Below are 21,334 nucleotides of genomic sequence, written 5' to 3'. Positions count from 1 at the left end.
GGTGTAGTGTGTTATTTTAAAATATCCCAGACCCAGTTTGCTGTTCACTTGTAATTTTTTATTATTTGAAGTAATTAAAGCATGCTCTTTTCTTCTTTGGTTGCTGCAAATACCAAAAACAGTATGCAATTTACAAAGGTATTTATTAGTAAATTATGTTGCTGATGGTGCCAGAACTATCAAATCATCACTGAACAAAAGTTTTTCATAAATCTGCAACAAATTTATGAGCATAGTTCAGGGTTGCTACATGTATGGAGAACTGGGGAAAAAAGTCAAGAGGAATTAAAATGGTGGGGAAATATCTTGAAAAGTCAGGGAAATCCCCAAATATTTCTGGAAGTTTTTCTTGTGGCAGAAAAATTAAGCAGAAAATACTGATTCTGCCGGTGTGTAGGCAGCTCAAAACGTGCAGAAACGTTAGTATCTTGAATTTTTTTTTAGTTCCGTTTTTTTTTTTTTTTTTTTTTTTTTACTGTTAACACATTTCTAGGGGGTGAATCAATAGCATTGTTCACAAACGTGTATCAACCTAAAACTGCGTTAATTTTGCTATGCTGCCATTTAATTTTTGCACCTATATAATTTTTCATCAACCCAACACTGAATTAATTTTCTGTGATTCAGTAGATTAACAGGTTCTGCAGATTAATAGAGATAACATTCCAAATAGTTGTTAAAAACATAAGTTCTATATTGTCTATAATAAAATTCAATAGATGCTCAAAAGTCAATACCATGGTGTATTCAAGTAGAATATACATTTATTTCCAATGTTCGTGTTGATTGTATGTGTATGTAGGGCCTGGTTTTTTAATATTTGTCAAGCTAAAAACCAGACCACACATTTTGACGTTGTTGATAAGATGCATCTGAAATCATTTAGACATTGTAAGGTTTGAGACAAAATAACTTGATGGGATATGAAGTGTGACATGACCATGATCAGAAAATCTGCAAGGGTATGGGAATAAAGTGACTTGTAAAACTAGCAATATTAGGTAACTGCAAATTGCAGGACTGGCAACCACCAGAAAAAAAAGTAATTGTTGATTATAGTTAAAATTGTTTTGTAAACTGAATTACGTTCATTATACATTTTGTAATACTCATTATGCTATGTAGTACCTTTTTCAGTACTAATTTTTCATTTAACATTGAATTTTGCTTACCGTTGGCTTATCTCAGTGCCTATTTATATAATTTTATTTTTTCTCATTCTTCCCTTTTTTGTATTTTCACATCACAATTCAATTGTTCAATTCTTCCAGCTCCTCCATTTATCTTGGTCTCTTTCAGCACTATGATCATTGCGTAAGTGCATAAATATTATCCATGATGTATATTTGTTTTTCTTTTTTCTTCTTGTAAATTAAAGGAAAGTATAGAGTAATTTACTTCAACAACATGAGTTCTACCAAGTAAAATCATTACAGGTGAAGTCCGTTGCTATTGTTTACTGCCAAGAAAAGAGGTTTTGTGTTTTGGAAGGCATAGGTTTGAGGATTAAAATGACTTATTTGAACTGCATATACAACCTATTTCCCCCCCCCCCCCCCCCCCCCCCAGAAAGCAACATTAAGGGCACTACTTGATAATTAGTTTCTGAAGGTCACGTAAACTTGTCTTTTCAGACCTTGATAACCTGGAAAAGTCAGGGAATTTTGAAATTTCAAATTTGTGGCAACCCTGTTTACTCTTTTTTTTTATACATATATATAGATATATTAATTATATGTAATAATAATTTTAAGCTCTAATTATGCATATTAATATATATTTTTAATATAACATTTTTTCATAGCCTTAAAGAATAACTAGAATGTAGGCTACACCATGACCCATACGTTCAAGGTTTAATTATCTCCATGTATCATCAAGATGTAAATTGTCCACTTCAGTTTTTTTCAAATGAACGGAAAGGGTTGATTGCAAAGAACGATAAAATAATAAATCTTGGTGATAATGATTTTTTTTTTTTTTTTTTTTTTTTTCAAAGTTTTGCAAGTGTATTTGAACTTGTACAAAGATTTGAATGTCACCTATCAATACTGGAGTCACATCACCTTTGACACATTTGTCATTTAAGTGTAACAAAATTTTTGCTGATTAGGAAGACTATATTTTCCTCACATTGCATATGTTTCAGTATTTTCAAGTGATGTTAAGACTGGGTACTTGTTATAAATGTACACCTTGTATTAAAAATATTTTATCGTGGCATCACCATTGTATCCTCGACCTCTCATTTTCGTTAATTCGAGCTCTAAACTTAACAATGTCTTTAACACTGTCTTAGCTTAGCCTGCACCAGAAACTTCATAAACATAGTCAAAGGTTAGGAAATCTATAATTTAATATGATTCATCTTCAGTATGCTGTACACCAAAAAAAAACTCTTCTATTTGACTAATGTCAATAATTTAATCTTCTAAAACTGAATAAAAAATGGACTTGCTGACATTTGTTGCAATTTGAGATTGGATTTAATGACCCAAACATGTTAATGAACACTTTTCGAATAAAAGAACTTTTGTATATGCTCCTCTTATCACTGTTCATTAATTGCTATTTAAGGTTATTATTTCCAGAACTAAATCATTATCTCAGCAGTGATTGAAAATTTCCATTTTTTTTCTGGCTCTTCTAGTCCTGTTCATCCACTGTTGTGATGACGACCTACTGCTATTTGCTGCCTTCCACAAAATCTTATAGTTTTTGCTATTGGGATAAGTCCTTTGCTGTTTTTTTTTGTAATAATTGTTAATTTTTTTTCCCAGCAATCAAAACTAATGTTTTATATGTGAAATTTTCATGTTTATTAAACCTTTCCTTGGCTTTTATTCAAATTACTAAAAGCTTGTGTTACTAATAACGGCCCAGTTACTTGGTGATCTCCTTTTCCTACACTTATGAAGCATATAATATATTACATAATATTAATAAAAAGATTCAGATTTTACTTCAGAATAAGCTTGACACTGGTCTGGTTGTTCTGATACTGATTTTTTCCCGGAGCACCAATAAGCATATTTTACCATTTGTTGGTGAATGATTCCTCGGGGTCGGTTCTGGCCATGTAGCTAGAGACCGCAGATCCTTCTCAGCAGGAGCCCCCTAAACTTTAGGCGACCTTGGATGCCTTACATAACTGAATAAATGAGGGTTTAGTTTGTTAGGTTTATTTAAAGTTGAATAACTCTTTAAATGGTGCTGTGGTGATACCTAGCCATTGTTGCACAGGAGCCAAGTTTCGTCCCGGCCACCGGATCCTTTTTTTCACACAGAAATTGCCTAATAGTTAAATGTCTCCCCTGCAGAGTGAGACTAGGGTCACATGTAAAGCTGAATGGCAGAGAGCACCGCAGCATTGTGCGTGGAATGCAAATTACTAAATGATACAAGAAAGTAGAGTACTGTAGTTCGACATATCCTGCAACAAGGTCCAATGACGAAGGGGTCACAAGGTCACAACAAACACTGAATTGAACTAGTGCTGGTAGGTCCGGCCATAATCTCTTGTAAGTTTCGAAACTGATGATTGAGAAACTCGCACCTGTGTCAATCTCCATGGGAAGTCTCTGACCATCTAGCCACACATTTAGGATAATCGGTGGTTCACTTGTACACCTACTAGCCATTGTCTGGAACACGCTATAAACTGCTGATTCGTCCTCTTCTCCAAAGTCGGGTTGGTTTTTGAAATTGTAGGTCCCAGCTGTATCCGCGGCATGCTTCCCAGACTTGCCCATCTCCTTTCGGTCTCGCGCTCCACTGTTCACTCCTGCATTCCCCTTACACTTATTTGTAAAACATGCTCGTTCTAGGTGCCCTGTTCGAGCACAAAAATTGCACACTGTCTGAATGTGTCAACAGTGGTTTGGGCTGTGGTCCCCATTGCACCTCCAGCAAGCGCGCCTATCAGCTGCAGGTTGTTGGTTCACCTGAACTGTGCTTTGCTTCTGGTCGTCCCTAACTTATTTTTTGTCATATCTGATGTGCCCTACCTTTAGCACTGCCCCTGCAGTTGGTCTCGGCTGTGCTCGTAGATCATGGACATTACGGCCTGTGGCTTCCGCAGCTGTTGCCTACTCAACTGTCTCCTAAAACATTAAATTGTTTTTTTTTCAGGAGTGTGTGTTGCACCTATGTATCACAAGCACCACACACCACCCGGTCTCGCAACATATGATCTAAATCCGCAAAATTGCAGTGGATGCTAAGTCGTCGCACGTCCGCCACCAATTCTGCCACAGATTCTCCTTCGTGTTGATTTCTGTTATGGAATTTAAATGATTCCACGATCTCACTTGGTTTAGCTTTGCACTGTTGTGTGAGTACCGCCAAAATGTCGGGAAATGCAATTTCGGACGTTAGTTTTGGGGCCATTAATGAGATCACGAGGTTATACAGCTCTCCTTCACAAATGGTAAAAAATATTGCCTTTTTTTCATTATTGTCTGTAATTTTGTTCGCCACAAAATAATATCCCAAATGTTCCGCGTACGTGTGCCATGTGTCACGCCCTGGAACAAATTCCCCAAACACGGGAAACAGCGCCATCGCAGTGTTTGTTTACGTTATCCCCGCACGCACGCCCGGGTCGTAAGTTAAAAATCCTAGTCGCCACTATCGTATCCTTCCTGACATGCTGTTAGTGCTTCACCCGCTGTTCAACATCTTCCTTGTGTCCTTTCACTCCCGAACCCGATATCAACACACTCAAACGAACGACTTCACAAACACTATCTAGCAAACTCCCGCAGGGTCACCAACCTCTCCACTACACACGTCCTATAGCATCTTGCTGACCCCCGCAGGGCCACCAACTTCTCCACTACACAAGTCTGATGCCGTCCCCGCTGCCTGTTTTAAAATTTGCCATCACCCGGGTTTTTGTGGTCGCAACCCGGGGAGGACCTAGTGTGTAGTGAGTTGTTTCTATGCCGAATGTACCAGGTGGGAGCCAGGCTAACCCGTGTGTCTAGCCAATGTTGAAGACACGGGGTGGTAGAGCAGGGTGTGGTTCGTTAGCCCCAGAGTGTTAACTAGGTCCGTAGGCTGTGAGTTGGTTTGCAACACACAGTGGCGAGACGTGAGGTTTACATGAGGGGAAGCAACAACTCCGTTCACATCAAAACTTCAAGGGGGGGGGGGGGGGCACCACCGAGAAAATATGTATTTCAAGGTACAAAATGGTGCTATTTAAGTAGTTTTATTAACTGAACATTGACTATTTCACAGGTAGAAAAATTGACTTTTTTTTTTAAATTAATTATTTTTAAAAATTAATGTTTGACTTACATTATTCTGATAGTAAAATACCTACTCTACATTACTTATATACTAAGTGGGAGTGTAGTATCATCGATATCTAGTACAAAATATATAAATAGACAACACATGGCAAAGTAAGTACTTAAAATAACGAGAAGAACCTCATAAAAATGTACTAGAATAGTAAAAATTAAATCTTGGTATTTTTCGTACCAACACAAAAGAAATTATCTCCATACGTGATCAGAAACTCTGTTAACTGGTACGTGTACCAAGAAACTGGCACGTCGATCATTCCTGAAACGCCACGATTTTTTTTCATAGCCTAAATTATTCTAAGTGTGTAAGGGGAGGGTCAAGGTTAGGGGAAGACCTAATTGTGTCTCAGGCCGAAGCCTATACACTCTACCATGCGGGTTTTTAACCATGCAGGACAAGGGCGCGTGCATCGTGTGCTATTGGGGTTTACTGGCCAGCCATGGCTGCGATTGGCGCCATGACTGACGCCCCATTGGTCGCCTAGCTTAAAAGCTAGCTAATGTGACCCAGGTAAAACCTGCATAGACACAGAGAAAACCCTGGGCCGGGTCATGTGGGGATCAATTAACATGCATTAAGCAAGCAGGTAACTACTGGACAAGAGGGAAGAAGGGTCCAGGTAAGAAGAGTTGGAGGGGCTGAAAAATCAACCATGCTGGAGTTGGGTGCTTGGGCCTTGCGGCCCGCATTTAAATGTTGGGTACTCCTGGGTTATTATTAACCAGGGGCGCATGCGCCCCCAGGGGCGGGCGACTTCACTCGTCAGCCCAGCCCAGCTGCCCAGGCAGCCACAGTTAAACCAGATGTGGGCAGACGAGCCAGTAAACCAGCTCGAACTGCGGGTGTACGGGGCGAAAGTCAGCCTGACATTGCACCATCTTCATCTTCCTTCTTCCAGTCAACAGCAAACAACCTTTCAAGCCAGGGTGGGGGTAAGTCGTTCAGGCGAATTAAGCATCTTGCGAGTCGGACCCTCTTGTCCTCCAAAATCCCAGGATGGTTGAAGGTCGCCCGCTCAGGCTACCACTGGCTCCAACAGGGCCCCAACTTAAAGGCGCCGCCATCTCTTCCTTCAGAGTTACGATGCTGTTCAGTTCCGTTGCGCGCGTGGCAGTTCACAGCTCCGCAATTTCCAGCCCACAGTTCGTCTACACTTCGCATCTAGGGCACATCGAGCTCCCCTGCGGTGCCTTCGCCGACGGAACTGCTTTCTGCCACGCGCCGAGCTGCATTCAGGCTACCTTTCACCCCGATAGCCGTAATAACGACTCCACAGGCTGGCCATTGGTCCGCGGACTGCTATAGGTTATTCAGTCACCCCAGAGAGATTGCAACTCTCGAGCTGGGATCCCGTATCCGCCACCCGCGGGACGCGGTCGGTAGCAGTTGGCGTTGCTAGGCCGCCTCCCGTACGCCCACAAATCCCCCACGCAACGCCAGCCAACAGCTCGCGAGAGAGATGCGCGCGCCCCGAGAGACGACCGCCAACTGAAACGCGACCTCGCCACCTGCCCTGCCGAACTGTGGCGGACATAGCCGAAGCAGTCGGCGGAAGAATTCCACCGTCTGCTTCGGCCATGTTCGCTTCAGTTCGGCAAGAAAGCGCTGCCTTCGTAGCTTCTACCACGTGTTTTTACAGCCAATCCCCTCCCTGAATCTTTGTACCATGCCACCCCCCTTTCCGAAAGGAAACTACTGTGGCAGCCTTACTGCTGAAAGCGGTCCTACCAGCGCTTCTAAACCTAGCAACACTTCTAAAACAGCATGTTTTGTGTGTCAACGAGTTCTTTTCTTATAGCACACAGCGCACAGTACTGGGTCCCAAGAAGATAGTGTAAAAAATACATACACCTAACGACACGAGCCAAAGTAAAATACTATTCTGAATAAAATATTTATTTAAAAAATACGTCTGGAAACTGCCTGGGCAAGCACTGCTTGCCTTGCTTGCCCTGACGAGACGCCACTGGCAACACACCATATGCGGAGGGTCAGTTGAGGTGATTACTGGTTTGAGTGAAATAATTGACGGCAAGATCCGGTTGGTGGATTTTATTACGCTCTGTGCGTGTCACTTAATTTTGCGATGCCGCAAACACTGTTTACAAAGTACACAATTATATTCGACACATTGCACTAACACTTTACATTGACACGTTGACGCCTACCGCCGGTGCTCCCAGGGGGGGGGGGGGCACTTCATAGGGTATAGCAAACGCATTTTTCTAGTTGCTATACAGCTTTATCCAACATCTGAGCACAAAAATTATAATCAAAATACCACATTGATTAAATAATTATTACATTTGTTTTAACATTTTATCAAATGTATGGCATAAATTGATATTGTTTAAATGAAAATAATATATTTACTTAAAAGAATATAAACGAGTTTTCGTTGGCACTTTGAACCACTTGTTTATCCATCAACACCATAATTAATGGCGTCGGCGTTGAATTAAGCGATATTAGGTCAATCAAAAATTTCCAAGGAAATTTTGTTTCAATCATGTTGAAATAGTAATCTCGTTAAATAATATCAATGATTTCATGAACTGCTCTATAAATCACTGTTATGAAACATACCTGATTCAGCTACGTGTTAATGACGTGCCTCGGCTTCTGGTCCCTATTTCCCCGTTTACTAGAAATTCCTGTTGTGCCCGTACTGCTCTCGTCGGAAAGGTGTGGGTCCAGGCCAACGTGGCCGGGACCGGGGAATACGGGACCTGGAGGGAGGGTGAGGTGATGAGGAAGAATGATAGGCAGATTTAAAGGACCACTCGATGTAAACAGTTCCACGAGCCCCTTTTATTGTAATCCTGAAAGCCTGCCGCGGCCTGGCGGATCCCTCGCGGGATGAGCGCCCTTCCCACGAAGACCTGGACTCCCGAAGACCGTCTCGTGCAACCAACTCGTCTCGACACGAACTAGAAATCCTCCCATGTAACAAAGTTCCTGATGGCAAATTGCTCCGCAAAGGCGCGTGACACGTGCGCGGTTCTTTACGTAACAGACTCGTAACGGTGGCGAAAGTTCGGCGGTGCGTAACTACGCTTATGCGTCCTATGATGTTCGACTCGTGACGTAACTCGTGACTCGTAACCCGTACGCTCAATCATGTGAGCGGCACAGCGAAGGCAGCTCAGCTGCCGCAAGACCCGTACAGTGGCGCTGTCGCCGGACCGCGAGCTCGGTAGACGCGCCTCGCGATCAGCAAGGAGCGGCGTGCACGTCTGCCGCTGAACGAGTCCTGAGTGACACTGCCCTTCCCCGCCCGCTCGTGGGCCGTCGCGCGCGGGCTGCGGGGGAGGGGAGGAGAAATCGGTCGGCGTGGGAGAGCGCCACCCCTCGCGACGCGGACGAGCGCCAGGCCGCGATTACATATTATCACTGCGAGACATTTGCGAAAATTACAAGATTATTTACACAATAATTAATACATTACGGTTACATTATTTACACACTTATTAAAATTCACGACCATTTGAAAAATATATACAACACAGAATTATTAACACACTAACAGTGGCCCACTGGCATGCTAGGGCGCACGCGGGTGCGTCCCTGGCCGATGCACTACACTGATGGTTCACTGGGGAAACAGACTCCCTCAGGCGCGCGTCGGTGGCCCGGTACGGCCTCTGCATCTGGGAGGGTACGACGACTGTTTTCAGGCTTTTCCCTTAATTGAATTATGGGTTCAAGCCTCCGGGGTTCTGTACCTTTAAATTTCGTTATGTCTATTGGGGTCATGCCCGAGGCGCTCGCCTGACTCAATCCTGCTGGGCAAGGGGCGCGCTCCGAAAACGGGATACGGTACTGGCGGTGTGGAGCATAGGCTTAACGGCCATGGTCGGTACGACGTCATATCTTTTAACACCCCCACCCCCTTCTGTTTATTCTGTATCTTCCACTGTCTAGAAGTAAAAGTAAATTTGTATACAGGTTTAGGTTCCCAAATATTTTCTATAATTTGTTAACGAACGGAATTGCTTTGACAATAGTTTCCAATATTATATATATATATTTTTTCTTACTTGGTAGAAGTCCCTCGCCACTGTGTTTGGATCAACAGTACTGTTACTTGTGAGACCGGAAGAAACTTTGTTACTGGCACTGCTAACTTCAGGCACTGTTACTAACAGACTAACAGGCCTATTTACACCTTTTTTCTCGTAAAATTTTTCATTATGAATGCAGTTGAATTTCAGAACAGCAAAATGCAGATGATCGCGTACTCAGCTATTCAAAATGTTCAGTAAATCAATAAATAGAGCAAGCAGAGAGAAAAGTAACACACGAGCTAGCTACATAAGAATTAACTAACTCCTATTGCCGGTCAGGGGTGGATTCAGAATGACAATCAGGGAAGGGGCAAATCAAATTTTCTACTACAATTTTATTAAATTCAGAATTGAAATACCTAATACATTTTGTTTGTAATTCAAAAACTTCCTATTATCTCCATCACTGCAGTACAATATTACTTAAGTAAGTTTGGTAAAATAAGATAAGGATTTGGGAGCCATACCACTATGGACCTCCCTCTGGATCCACCAGCATTGCTGGTCTCCTACTTAAATGGATCAATTGGCGCACTTGGCGATCTTCTAGAAGATTTGGTTTCTGTAATATTACAGAATCTTTAAACCTATTCAAGATTTCGACTAGGTCTCTCCTCTATTACTTACTTAGTTCACATGACAAATTTTTTGCATAAGTTTTATATGTATAGGCATAAACTTTTGCTAATAAAATATGTTATTTACAGACATTATTCTTGGTATTTTATAGTTCAAAACAAGGCCCTGTCTTAATTAAGGCCCGTCTACAATAGTCCGAACCTGTGCGTGGTCCATGTCCTTATCTGAATGTGAGTGACATCACAATGTCTCACCGAAAACTACCCTGTCCACAATTTCGATGTCCGATGTCCGAATGTATTGATTTCTAAAGTTGCTACCAGAGCGCAGTAAACGTGCCAAACAAAATGTTTTTGTTTATTGTTTTGATGCTTTGTAGTTTGAGATTGAACTTTTGAAAGTTGTGGGAGTTCAATTTTATATATTTATTCAGTAAGGCAAAGTGGCAAATATAAATGCTAAATAATGAACTCATATCACAGCAATCGAACAGCACTAATTTAAATGTTGTCTTGCTCTTCTATAATCACAACACCTTCCATTTCCTTCAATAACAAAAACAAAGATGACGTTTTCAAATGGGAACCGGAAATTCAAATATCGTGATTGTTCTGTTCTTTTTCTGTGTCCGAAGTACACAGGTTGGGACAAAAAGTTCAAATTGACGAATGTCTTCGGACCAGGTAGGTTAAGACCTTCGCCCACTTGACGCATGACGTCAGAGGGTCACGAGGACCAATCAGCGACGAGTGTCCTTCGGACACAGTTTAGGACATTGCTATTGTAGACGGGCCTTTATACACCGTGATGCCGACCGCCAATGCTCCTCTATGTCACATAGACCGCTATGCCTCATCAACGTCTCGCATAGGCGTGTGCACCGAACGCGCTCGTGCGCGCAGCAAAGTGTAGTTCGTGCGACGAGGCGAACGCCATGCAACGAGTGCTACCTCGGCGGAAGGATCCAGCCGGGTGTGGCATATCCCTCTGCCTCACTACAACAAATTAATTTATGTATATTTTTCCACAGGTTTTTATTAAACATTATTTTTCATCAATTAATATTTCAGTCCTTTTAAAATCATGTTTCACTGTGCGCTTTGTCCCGAACCTGGCCGGTTCAGTTTCCCGCGAAATTCACACGTTTTCGCGGGAGGGCTGGTGGGGGAGGGGGGTCGCGCGCGGCGACACCGGCAGTATCCTTCAGGAGCTCGGAGCGGCCGGCAGCCTGCGCGCAACGCGGAACCATCAACCTTTGCTTTCACCGATATGTAGTTTCAATAGTATAACATCTTCTTAATCTTTTATGTACAGTTCCGCGGTCGGCCTCAATCTACCATGAGGTATTTCACTTAATTAAATCAGTGCTCCAAGATGAGTGTTCTACGTAAAACGTAAGTACTGTGGGGAGTCTACGAGACTTTACGTCGGCGCTTCACGCACAACTTAGCTTACCGGCTACTTCGTTTTGGCCCGCATGGGGCAGCCAGAAGGCGACACGTGCCTCCGAACGTACTAAGGAATCAGTCCCTGAGACACATCTAGGTATCACGTAGATTCGCCGGAGACACGGGCCTATGTGCCACTAGCCCAGTATAATAAGTGTTATGTAATATTGAAGTGTTTGCTCGTCAAAGTATAATTTGTCATGTTAGAGTTTAGTTACCACCGCTAAACGGTATCGTGCCACCAAATGTACTAACGAATCAGTCCCTGGGACACATCTAGGTATCACGTAGAGTCGCCGGAGACACGGGCCTACGTGCCACTAGCCCAGTATATTTAGTGTTAGGTAATAGTGAATTGTTTTGTTCGTCAAGGTATAATTCGTCATGTTAGAGTGTATTTTGTAATCGCCGCATCGTGTGTACAAGTCCGCCTCTCACGCGCCTTAAAATCGTGAGCTGCCATTGAGGAAGTGAGCTGCGCATGTGACTAGTTGCGTTACGGCCAGAACGGGCAGCACTATGTATAGGGCTGTGCCGTAATAAATTCATCAACTATTCTCCAGAAACTTTGTGTTCTTCTTCAGGCGTCCCGAGTGGCCATAACAGCTCGGGGGGCCCTACTGCGTTAACCCCTACCTCTAGCCACAAGGCCGTACCCTCCCTGAGATCTCGAACCCAAGCTAAAATCACGTCAAAATAGTAAGAGGTAGCGGGGACGGCGTCAACCTATACTTGAAATTGATGGTACTCCTGGTTCCCTCTATATATGTTTTGAAGCTTAATGTACGATAATTATTTGTTAGCAAATGCCAAACGAATAATAACTACATATTATTATTTTTTGTTTTGTTTTTGCTGACAGGGGAACCTTGACCATCCGCCCCAGCTACTAAATATATGCGCCCTTGGAAGTGGTAGGCACATGTCACCATTGTTAATGGCTACTTTTTGGCGTTTGACATTGGCTTCCATTCCAGCCAAGAGGTACGAGGTCGGTCGTTAATATAGATGAGTAAAAATGTTTTTTTTTTTAAAATCTGTTACTTTCTCAGGAAAAAAAATAAATCAGAACAGTTAAAGTACTTTCACAAGAATAGATAGTGATTATTATTTTTTAAACTTTAAATAGGTATCACACTTTTCTTTTAACGTTTTGGACATTTTTTTTTACCTAATATTGAAAAGAAAAAAAATATATAGATATTTAGAGGCAAATCTATATAATTGTGTATACGCTTATCACTCTTTTCTTTACAACAGTTTTTAATTCTTGTTATTACTATCTTTGAACCGGCACCCGGCACATTTCATATTTCATCAGCCATCTGCCCAGGAACTATCTTTTGCATCTCTGTAGATTGTTCTAGAGGCGAAGAAAGTTTTGTGGTGAATATTGTCATTGTAGCTTTTATATTAAAATGTAAGTGGGATATGATGATGTATTCCTAACGAATTAGTTCTTAATTCATATATCTTATATTTAGATTGCTCTAAGTTTCTGGTGAAATTGAAGAAAAAGGTAGAGTTTGCAGCCATGTGTGTTTTTCCGAAATAATAGCTTACGTTAGAAATATCATACATTTTTAGTATTCGTAATGATTTAGGGGGTGAATTGAGCGTTTTTCGCTTTCGTTATTTAGTTATGCTGTATGTGTAACCTATTTTTCGTACAATGTTAGCTAACCTTGAAGTTCTTTGGTTATGACGCCGGTTTTTGTGGATTTTACACAAGCTAATAGGATGATACACGATGTTTCATGTTTAGATGTACCGTCTGCCAAGTGTTTTGCGCTCTGTGGCGGCATTACACATTTGCCCGGCGAGGCTGTACGCCAAAGATGTACGCTTCGGTCCAGAGGTTCGTGCGTTAATGCTTCAAGGAGTGGACATTTTGGCAGACGCTGTAGCAGTCACAATGGGGCCAAAGGTAAATCTTGTGTATTTTATACTCTCTTATTTACATGATTGTTTAAAGCTGTGTTTGGATCAGTGTCTGTAATTTCAATAAGTTGGTACATGTTCAAAAATAAATTAAAATCCGTACATCCGTGCGCGACCTTTAGGCCGGGCATGTGGCCGGCCGGCCAAGCCCCCTGTACGGGCCTCTTCTGACTGAAATCCACCTATTAAGCGCGCTCGCTAGTTTTGTCCGCTCTTCTTACAATAAAAAACATTTTTACGAGTAATTTTTGATTTTTCAAAGAAAACTTTTGACATGATTATTTTGTACCGTACATGCTACTATTACATTATTATTTAGTGAATCGGCAGCAGCGCACAATTATTATTAGAATTCGCATAGATTTTCTTTGAAAATTTACTGCGATTTCTTAGCTGAGGTGTATTTGGAGAATAAGACCTTTGTACTTCTTGAAATAAACCTGGCTACTTGTCAAAATAAACCTTGGTTTGTAATGGAATAAACCTTTCCTTTGCTGAGTTTTAGTTTTGATTTCAAACAGTCAATATTTATGTAGATTTAAAAACAAAATATTTTTATTTTAACTTACGAATCTGCTCCACAAAGCAGTTAATTTTTTTTTATATTTGAAAACATTTTACATGTATATATAGTTCTTGTTATTTATGAATCTACTGATGGAAATACATATTTCATTTTTTTTAATTATTAGCAAACCATAAGAATAACAAAGAGACTTTGTTTTAAAGCTTTACAGAATACTCTTACTTGCAGAGTACTCGCATCGCTTACATAAATACAAAATAGCCACTTGCTTTCTTTAGCTCTGATATTATTACAAACATATATAAACAAATTATTTACAGTTTAACCATAGCATTTACAGTACACAAAATATTTACATTGTAAACTTTGAATCAGCTCTGCAAAATTAAACAAAGTATTTTTTACTGGAATTTTTAGTCAACATTGAAATCATTACAATTATTGAATGGGCAACACAAATTTCTTTCGCCTTCTTATGCATAGTAAAACAAACAAATTCACACAGTCTTTGCAAAGGAGCCCAAAATTCAAAAAACTATTCAAACATATAATATTAGTTTATCAAAATATTAATTTTTTTATGCATTGGCTTGTGAGGGAACTTTTGAAGCTTAAAAGCCCCACTTGGGTTGTCAAATAGGTATGTGCGGGAACCTTCTTAGTTGTTTAGGCCCCGCTAGGGTAGCCAATTAAATATGTAGAGCTACTTTCGTGCTGCTTAGTAGGCTCCACACACACACTTAAACGTTGGGCTGAATAAAACTGTGTAATAAATTAGATTTCTTAAATTGTGTGACTCTTCACTGGTAATGTTGACATAAGGTAAGTCACAGTTAGGTGTTATTTGATTGATATGGAACATACATAAATACACACTGGAGTAGGTGGAATTACAAATAACACAACACAACACTGTGAATATTAAATATAGAATTATTTTATTTCCAATGTAAAAACGATTTAAAAGATTTCAATCTTATTAATATATTTAATTATTATTCATATCCAAAACAACAACCTAACTTAACGGTGACATCATAGTAATTCAATAAAAGTTCAATTACCAGGAGTTATGTTGCGCACATTTAAATATTTTCAAAAGTCTTAATTCGGGTTCGTTGACACTACACAGTTTTTAATTAATGTTTTTTTTTTTAGGGAACTTAAATCAATTTACCTCGGCTAGATAGGTTCAAAATCATCGGCAGAGCTCAGAGCCTCTCATCTATAGGACCACTGAGTCTGTTAATTAATGTGTAAATTCGTAAAATTTATGTCCAAGTATTATTTAAATCCTCTATAAAGTCAATTTAATTCATGAAATCAATGTTTATAATAAGTTTCGGCGACGATGTGACGTAAAAACGGGAGTTTCGTGATTCGTGCATAAGATTAGGGCACAAAAAATCTGGGCACTTTTATTACTCACGTTAATCACTCCTATGATATTTATCTTTTTAGATAAATCCTATTTAAATGTTCTGAACTCCCTAATGGTTCATAATTATCATCCACTATCCGGGATGCCTGATGCTAGATAGCTAATTTTCAGGATTTAAATTCGCCGACGTCACGAAGTTGCCGCTCATTCAGCTGGCCATTGTAGAACTCTCTTTCTTACTAGTTTCCTCAAAATAACCAGTAAGACTCACTTTTAAATGGTGGCCCGTGATTGGCCAAAAGGACCGTTTCAGTTACCTAATTTCTTACCGAAAACGTAAACTCCGAACGCAACAATTGCGCGGATAACAAAATTTCACTTAAAATTCAAATACATAAATATTAAAATTAATAATTTACATAATAAAATTACGGCGTTAATTTTACCGTTTACAGTTTTCAAGTCCATTAGTCCTTAGAGGGGTATCAACAATACCTCGTTCAAATAGTCCGGTAAAAATCCAAAGAATCACTTTTCCATAGACATACATAACCAAATATTGCCGTTTCTGAAAATAAATGATATTATACATAGAGCAAACAAAAATAAAATAAATCGTAAATAATAATAAATAATTAAACTGTCAAAACAAACATGTTGCAGTACAGGCTTCAGGGAAAATGTTTTTCACCTCGTACATTGCAAAATAGGGAAATTCACAAACTGTTTGCTTGCAGGCTGTACAAAAAAAATTTTGTATGCTTTCTTTTCCCATGTTTCTTCTTGCAAACAATACATGTCACATACTTTGACAGCTGTCCTGGAAGATGAAGTCCAGCAGTCAGCCTCTGTGGAGGATCACTTCGTCTCCCACCCCCACTTGCTCTTCTGTCAAATTTAAACTTTTCAAGAGCTTCTTGGATTAAGCCTAATTGAAAATTTACATATGGCACTTTGACGGAAGACAATTTGTATAGGCAAAATTCATTGAACAGAGACACGTCTATTATATGGAAGAAAAGCTTTCTGTACCATTTGGTGCATTTCCTGGCGCTTTCAACAGTTTTCATGATCATGTCACTTCGGTCAACACTTCCCATTGACTTGTAGTCAATTGCAACCGAAGGTTTGAGACGTTTTGCACCTGTTCTGTAGTCCATTTTAGCAGTCTCTCGCATGTCTGCTGAGTGAAAAGTGGACAGCATATAAACATCTCGCTTGTCACACCATTTCAAAGCTAACATTAGGCCTGAAACAGACCTGAATGTCATTTCTCCTTTTTTGTAATTTTTCTGCCATTTTTGGCATTTCCTTCTGGTTGTGTCGCACTGCCGCAAGCATTAGTTGCGCGATTGTACAGCCAGCAGAAAAGAGTAGGACTTGTATACCAATTATCACAAAATAAGGTAAATATGTATTGTACGGATTAGCGCCAAAAAAAATCGTACAAATATGAAATAACTTTCATTATATGCTCTTTTACGTCCTCTTTACAAAACCGCCTGCGGAGATTAAAAATTCCAATTACTTTTGGAGATATCGCCGTTCTTATTTTGCAATACAAGCCCTATGTAATCATTCAACAGGCGCCATTTTATATTTTGCCGTGTGTGCATGAATGCCTAAATAACAGAAATTTTCCATTAGGTAAGGTTAGTTACATGATAAATACTTCAAAATAAACGGAAATTAAAAATAATATCAATTAATTTTACTGGTATAGTTTTAAGTATTTATAATGTAACTGACCTGACCTAACAAAACTGGACAAAGGTAGATTAGGTCAGGTCAGCTACAGTATAAATACTTTGAAACTGAACGGACATTAAAAATAATAAAAATTAATTTTAATGGTTGTTTAGTTTTAAAGTATTTATAATGTAGCTGACCTGACCTAACAAACCGGGAAAAAGGATGAACAGTAGGAACTCACGTAATTTTCTTTTTACGTGATGTAGTCGGTCAACTACGTCGTGAAAAAAAAAATCATACTTGTAAACAAGCAACAATGGTGAACGCGGGAAGCCTACGATTCACTCATCCTTCTGGACATACCCGAATACTCACGTTGGAGAGTAGAGGTGTAAAAGTAACGAGAAAAAGCGTACCTGATGTATTCGTTATTGTAACAATTAGTACTCGTTACTATCGTATCGTTACTCGTTACTTCTGATACCGCATAACATGCTATGTTATGTTGCAGCAACGAATCGAGTTGTATTGCGTACGCCTACAGTAGGATGTCGCGTAAATAATAATAAATAGAATATAAACAATTAACAATATTTGATAATTAACAGTTTTTGTTAACCAAGAAACAATTTAAGCTCATTAGAGTGGTTTTATTATATTCTCTTTTAAGATAAAAACAAAAAAAACGTGAAAATACGCGATAATAAAAAACAAAAACATACATATTTATAATTTGTAAAAAAATACTTTCTTATAAACAGTAAAAAAAACTTGGACGACGAATTTCCAAATTATACTTTACTTAATAAACAAACATCGTTCTTTGTAACGTAAATTCATCGAATATGTGTAACGAAATCTGCGAGTAACAAAATCCTTCCGTGTGTAACGTTTCGTTACTCGTTACTACATGGCGCACCCGTTTCTCAGTACCGAATACATACGGTTTGCTACAGCTCTATTGGAGAGCCTTCTTTCAACAGACGAGAGGCAAACGCCTGATCGTGCATCTTCGGTTTTTTTTTTTTTTTGTTTATTGTAAATAAATATGCAACTCATGAAAACTAATGGTCAATTAGGTTATGTTAGCTACATTATAAATACTTCAAAACATTGTGGATGGTTGATTTGGTTAGGATAGCTACATTAAAAATACTGTGAAATCATGTAAACGGTTTCCTAGCGCTGGATTAAAAAGTTATTTGCTAAGCAACCATAAAATGATTTTACAGTTTTTTTAATGTAGCTATACTTACCTAATATAACCAACCATCCGCAGTGTTTTAAAGTATTTTTAATTACTTCTTGCTAATTTTAAGAAAAGAAGGCTTGCCAACGTGAGTATTCGGGTATGTCCAGAAGGATGTGTGAATCGTAGGCTTCCCGCTGAACGCCGCATCAGTGCACATCATGAAAATTAAAAAATTCCATATCTCCTAAAGTATTTGGAATTTCTGATCTCCGCCGGGTTTAATGAAAAGAGAAAGTTAAAGAGCACAGAATAAAGGTATTTTCGGATTTAAAAAAATTTTTTTTTAAAAAAATCGCCAAAAAATGAATGTTAAAAAAATTTGATATCTCCAAAAGTAATTGGAATTTTTTATCTCCGCAGGCGGTTCTGAAAAGAGGACGTAAGATAGCATATAATGAAAGTTATTTCATATTTGTACGATTTTTTTTGGTGCTAATCCGTACAAAATAATGTGTTCCCATTCTGTAAGTAGGGCTCTACCAGTGATGCAATAACATCTCCAGAGACACAGAGATTGTGTTTTCAGACCTGCCAACCCTCCCGCTTTAGGCGGGAGACTCCCGATTTTTTACCCTTTCTCCCGCCCTCCCGATTTGTCATTCAAACCTCCCGTTTTTTGGTTCTGTTTCTCTTGAAGTTTTTAATGCAATAAATTTATAGAATTAATATATTTGTACCATTATTCCGTACAATCGTATAGTAACTACGGTTTGTACAATAACGTGTAATTATTTTAATAACCTAAATGCCCACAATTGTCGGCTAAAACGCTTGGTTAAGCGTACTTTTAAGAAAGAAACGTAGTTATTTACGATAATTATGGGAGCTGTTTTGGTACATGTTCATCATTGGTGTTTTATTATCCAACCAGAAAAAGGTTTCATTTGTTTTCCAAGATGGCGTGTTTTGTCAACATTGTAAACTGTATTTTCGGTGGTGTTGGTTTGAAATAAAGACGGAGTGGATTAATAATGAGTTTATGATACCACTGTTTACATTCGTGCCCAAATTCGCTTCGGTTTGTCAGCCGGCTATGTGTGAATTGTTTGTTCGTCCCCGAACAAATTCGCCTTTATTCGCGTCTGTGCTCACAGATGAAGTGTAGAGGTAGCATTATAGTACAGTCTTCGAATTTATTCAACGGTGTATTCATAAAAATATTATTTTGTGGAAGCAGTTGCGTGATGAGTATTTTGTATGCGTTGTTTAGTTGTAGGCCTACTCCGCAATAGGGATTTAACAGAAATGGCGCTAAGTAAGCCTACAGTGAAGTATCTTGCTGTGTACAAGAATACATTTAGTGACGATTATCCCTGTATTTTGCAATCGAGGAAAGGTAAACATGCTGCATTTTGTTCTTTGTGTCGTGATTTTTCTGTTTCGCATGCCGCAAAGGGCGACATTGTGAAGCATATAAATACGAAGAAACATGCCGTCAATGCTATGGCATCAAATCAGAAATTAGACGTTTTTCGTGACAAGTCGGAAAGAAGATATTGTCACAAAAGCAGTGTGTTTGTTAACGTATTTTATTTTAGAACACAATTTGCCCATTGCTTGTGCTAATCATGCTGGTTTACTCTTAAAAACTATTTTCAAAATTTACAAAATAAACAAAATTCCCCCCCCCCCCCTTTTTTTTTTTTTCACTAAAAAACCTCCCGCTTTTTGACTGGCCAAAGTTGGCAGGTATGTGTTTTGTAAGATCAGTGTCAGTTCCACAATAAATGAAAAAGTCCAAAATATAATTTTGCTTGAACATCACAAATCACAAAAAATTTGATTCCGAAACAACTTCGCTTTGCTGGGATATACTGTTTTATTTTTAGACGTCCATTGAACAGGAGTGATTAGTCCACACAAAGATTTTAAAATGAGTACAAATGTGCTCTGAAAACCCTGCGAAAATGCTCCAAAATGGGACGAAGTTTGAATAAATAATACGTAGTTTTCACAGTATTGTTATTAAAGTGTAGGAACCTAAGGATTGACAAGTATCTGTCCTGTGAAAGAAGTTGAGAAAAAATCTGAGTTTCCAGAACCGAATTTTTTGACCAGTACTCCGATAAGGCCAACTTTTTTACCCTGGTCATAATGAGACATAGCAACAAAAATAAAAAATTCATTTGGGGTTAGTTCTGTCCACTTTTTCTTTGTTCTGTCCATCAAATCGTCAGCCCTTTGTGTGAAATATTTGTTTGTTTCCTGGCAAATATGAGCCACAATTTGTTCAGTTGCAAACAAGGAAAACAAACTGAAAAAACTGTTTGTATGAACATCGCTTTTTAGTCCAGAGTCTGCGGAGGAAAACTTATGTTTTTGTGGGGTGAGATTTCTACAAGACCACACAAGTTTCCGTTTTGCTTCTGGACATGTAATTGTTTCTTCATCCCCTTCCTCCCCCTCTGTTACCTCAAGTTGGGTGGTGAGGATGAGATGGTAGTTGGGTAGGAGATGTCCTGAGGGATAGAAGGCAGATGGAGAGAGTGGGTGAGGAAAGGTCTCAAGAGGGATAAGTGATGTCAGGAGTTCCATAAGGGAGTGTGTTGGGGCCCCTGTTCTCGATGATGATGATGATGAATGATATTGGAGAGGGGATAGAGCCCAGGAGCTTATTTGCGGATGATTGCGTAGTGTATGATGTGGTGGGGGAAGGGCTACGTCTGGAAGTTGACTTCAGCAGACTGGAACGGTGGACAGAGCAGAAAGTGATGTCGCTGAATGTTGAAAAGAAGGTGGTTAGATTCACGAGGAAGAGTAAGGTAGCTAGGGATGTGTATATGTGGAATGGGCAGGAGATAGAGGAGGCCGAAGAGTATAAGTACGGGGGGGTGACCGTACAAAATAACCTGGGATGGGCAAAACATGTTCAGCAGGTGGTGAGTAAGAGTACGAGGGTGCTGGGGCTTCTTGGTAGGACCCTGCAGGGGGCAGGGAGGTTGGTAAGGGAGAAGGTATACTCCATATTGATCAGTTCAGTGATGGAGTATGGGGCTGTGATCTACCTAGTGACTGAAGTAAGAAAGCGGGAGAAGGTGCAGCGTAGAGCAGCGAGGTGGGTTGATGGGGAATGTGGGAGGGAAGGGCAAGTGGGGGAAATGCATAGTCTGACCGAGATGATTAAGGAGCTAG

At 39.7% G+C, this 21,334-nt stretch overlaps 1 protein-coding gene across 3 annotated transcripts in view; it reads left to right on the top strand.

The window, feature by feature from the left end:
• The first annotated feature begins 12,689 nt into the window (after positions 1 to 12,689).
• The window catches only part of LOC134531856 (heat shock protein 60A-like), a 60,794-nt gene continuing 52,149 nt past the window's right edge, over positions 12,690 to 21,334 (top strand). The window contains exons 1-2 of one of the 3 annotated variants that reach the window (XM_063367850.1): positions 12,690 to 12,796; positions 13,176 to 13,337. In XM_063367850.1, coding sequence (XP_063223920.1) covers positions 13,176 to 13,337 — 162 coding nt within the window. In that variant the 5' untranslated portion in view covers positions 12,690 to 12,796. Of the gene's footprint in view, positions 12,831 to 12,872; positions 12,930 to 13,175; positions 13,338 to 21,334 lie in introns of those variants that run through there. The other 2 variants (XM_063367847.1, XM_063367849.1) reach the window with 2 other exon arrangements.

Source organism: Bacillus rossius, chromosome 5 (assembly GCF_032445375.1).
Source record: "Bacillus rossius redtenbacheri isolate Brsri chromosome 5, Brsri_v3, whole genome shotgun sequence".
Classification (NCBI taxonomy): Eukaryota; Metazoa; Arthropoda; class Insecta; order Phasmatodea; family Bacillidae; genus Bacillus; species Bacillus rossius.
This window is presented reverse-complemented; position numbering and strand designations above follow the sequence as displayed.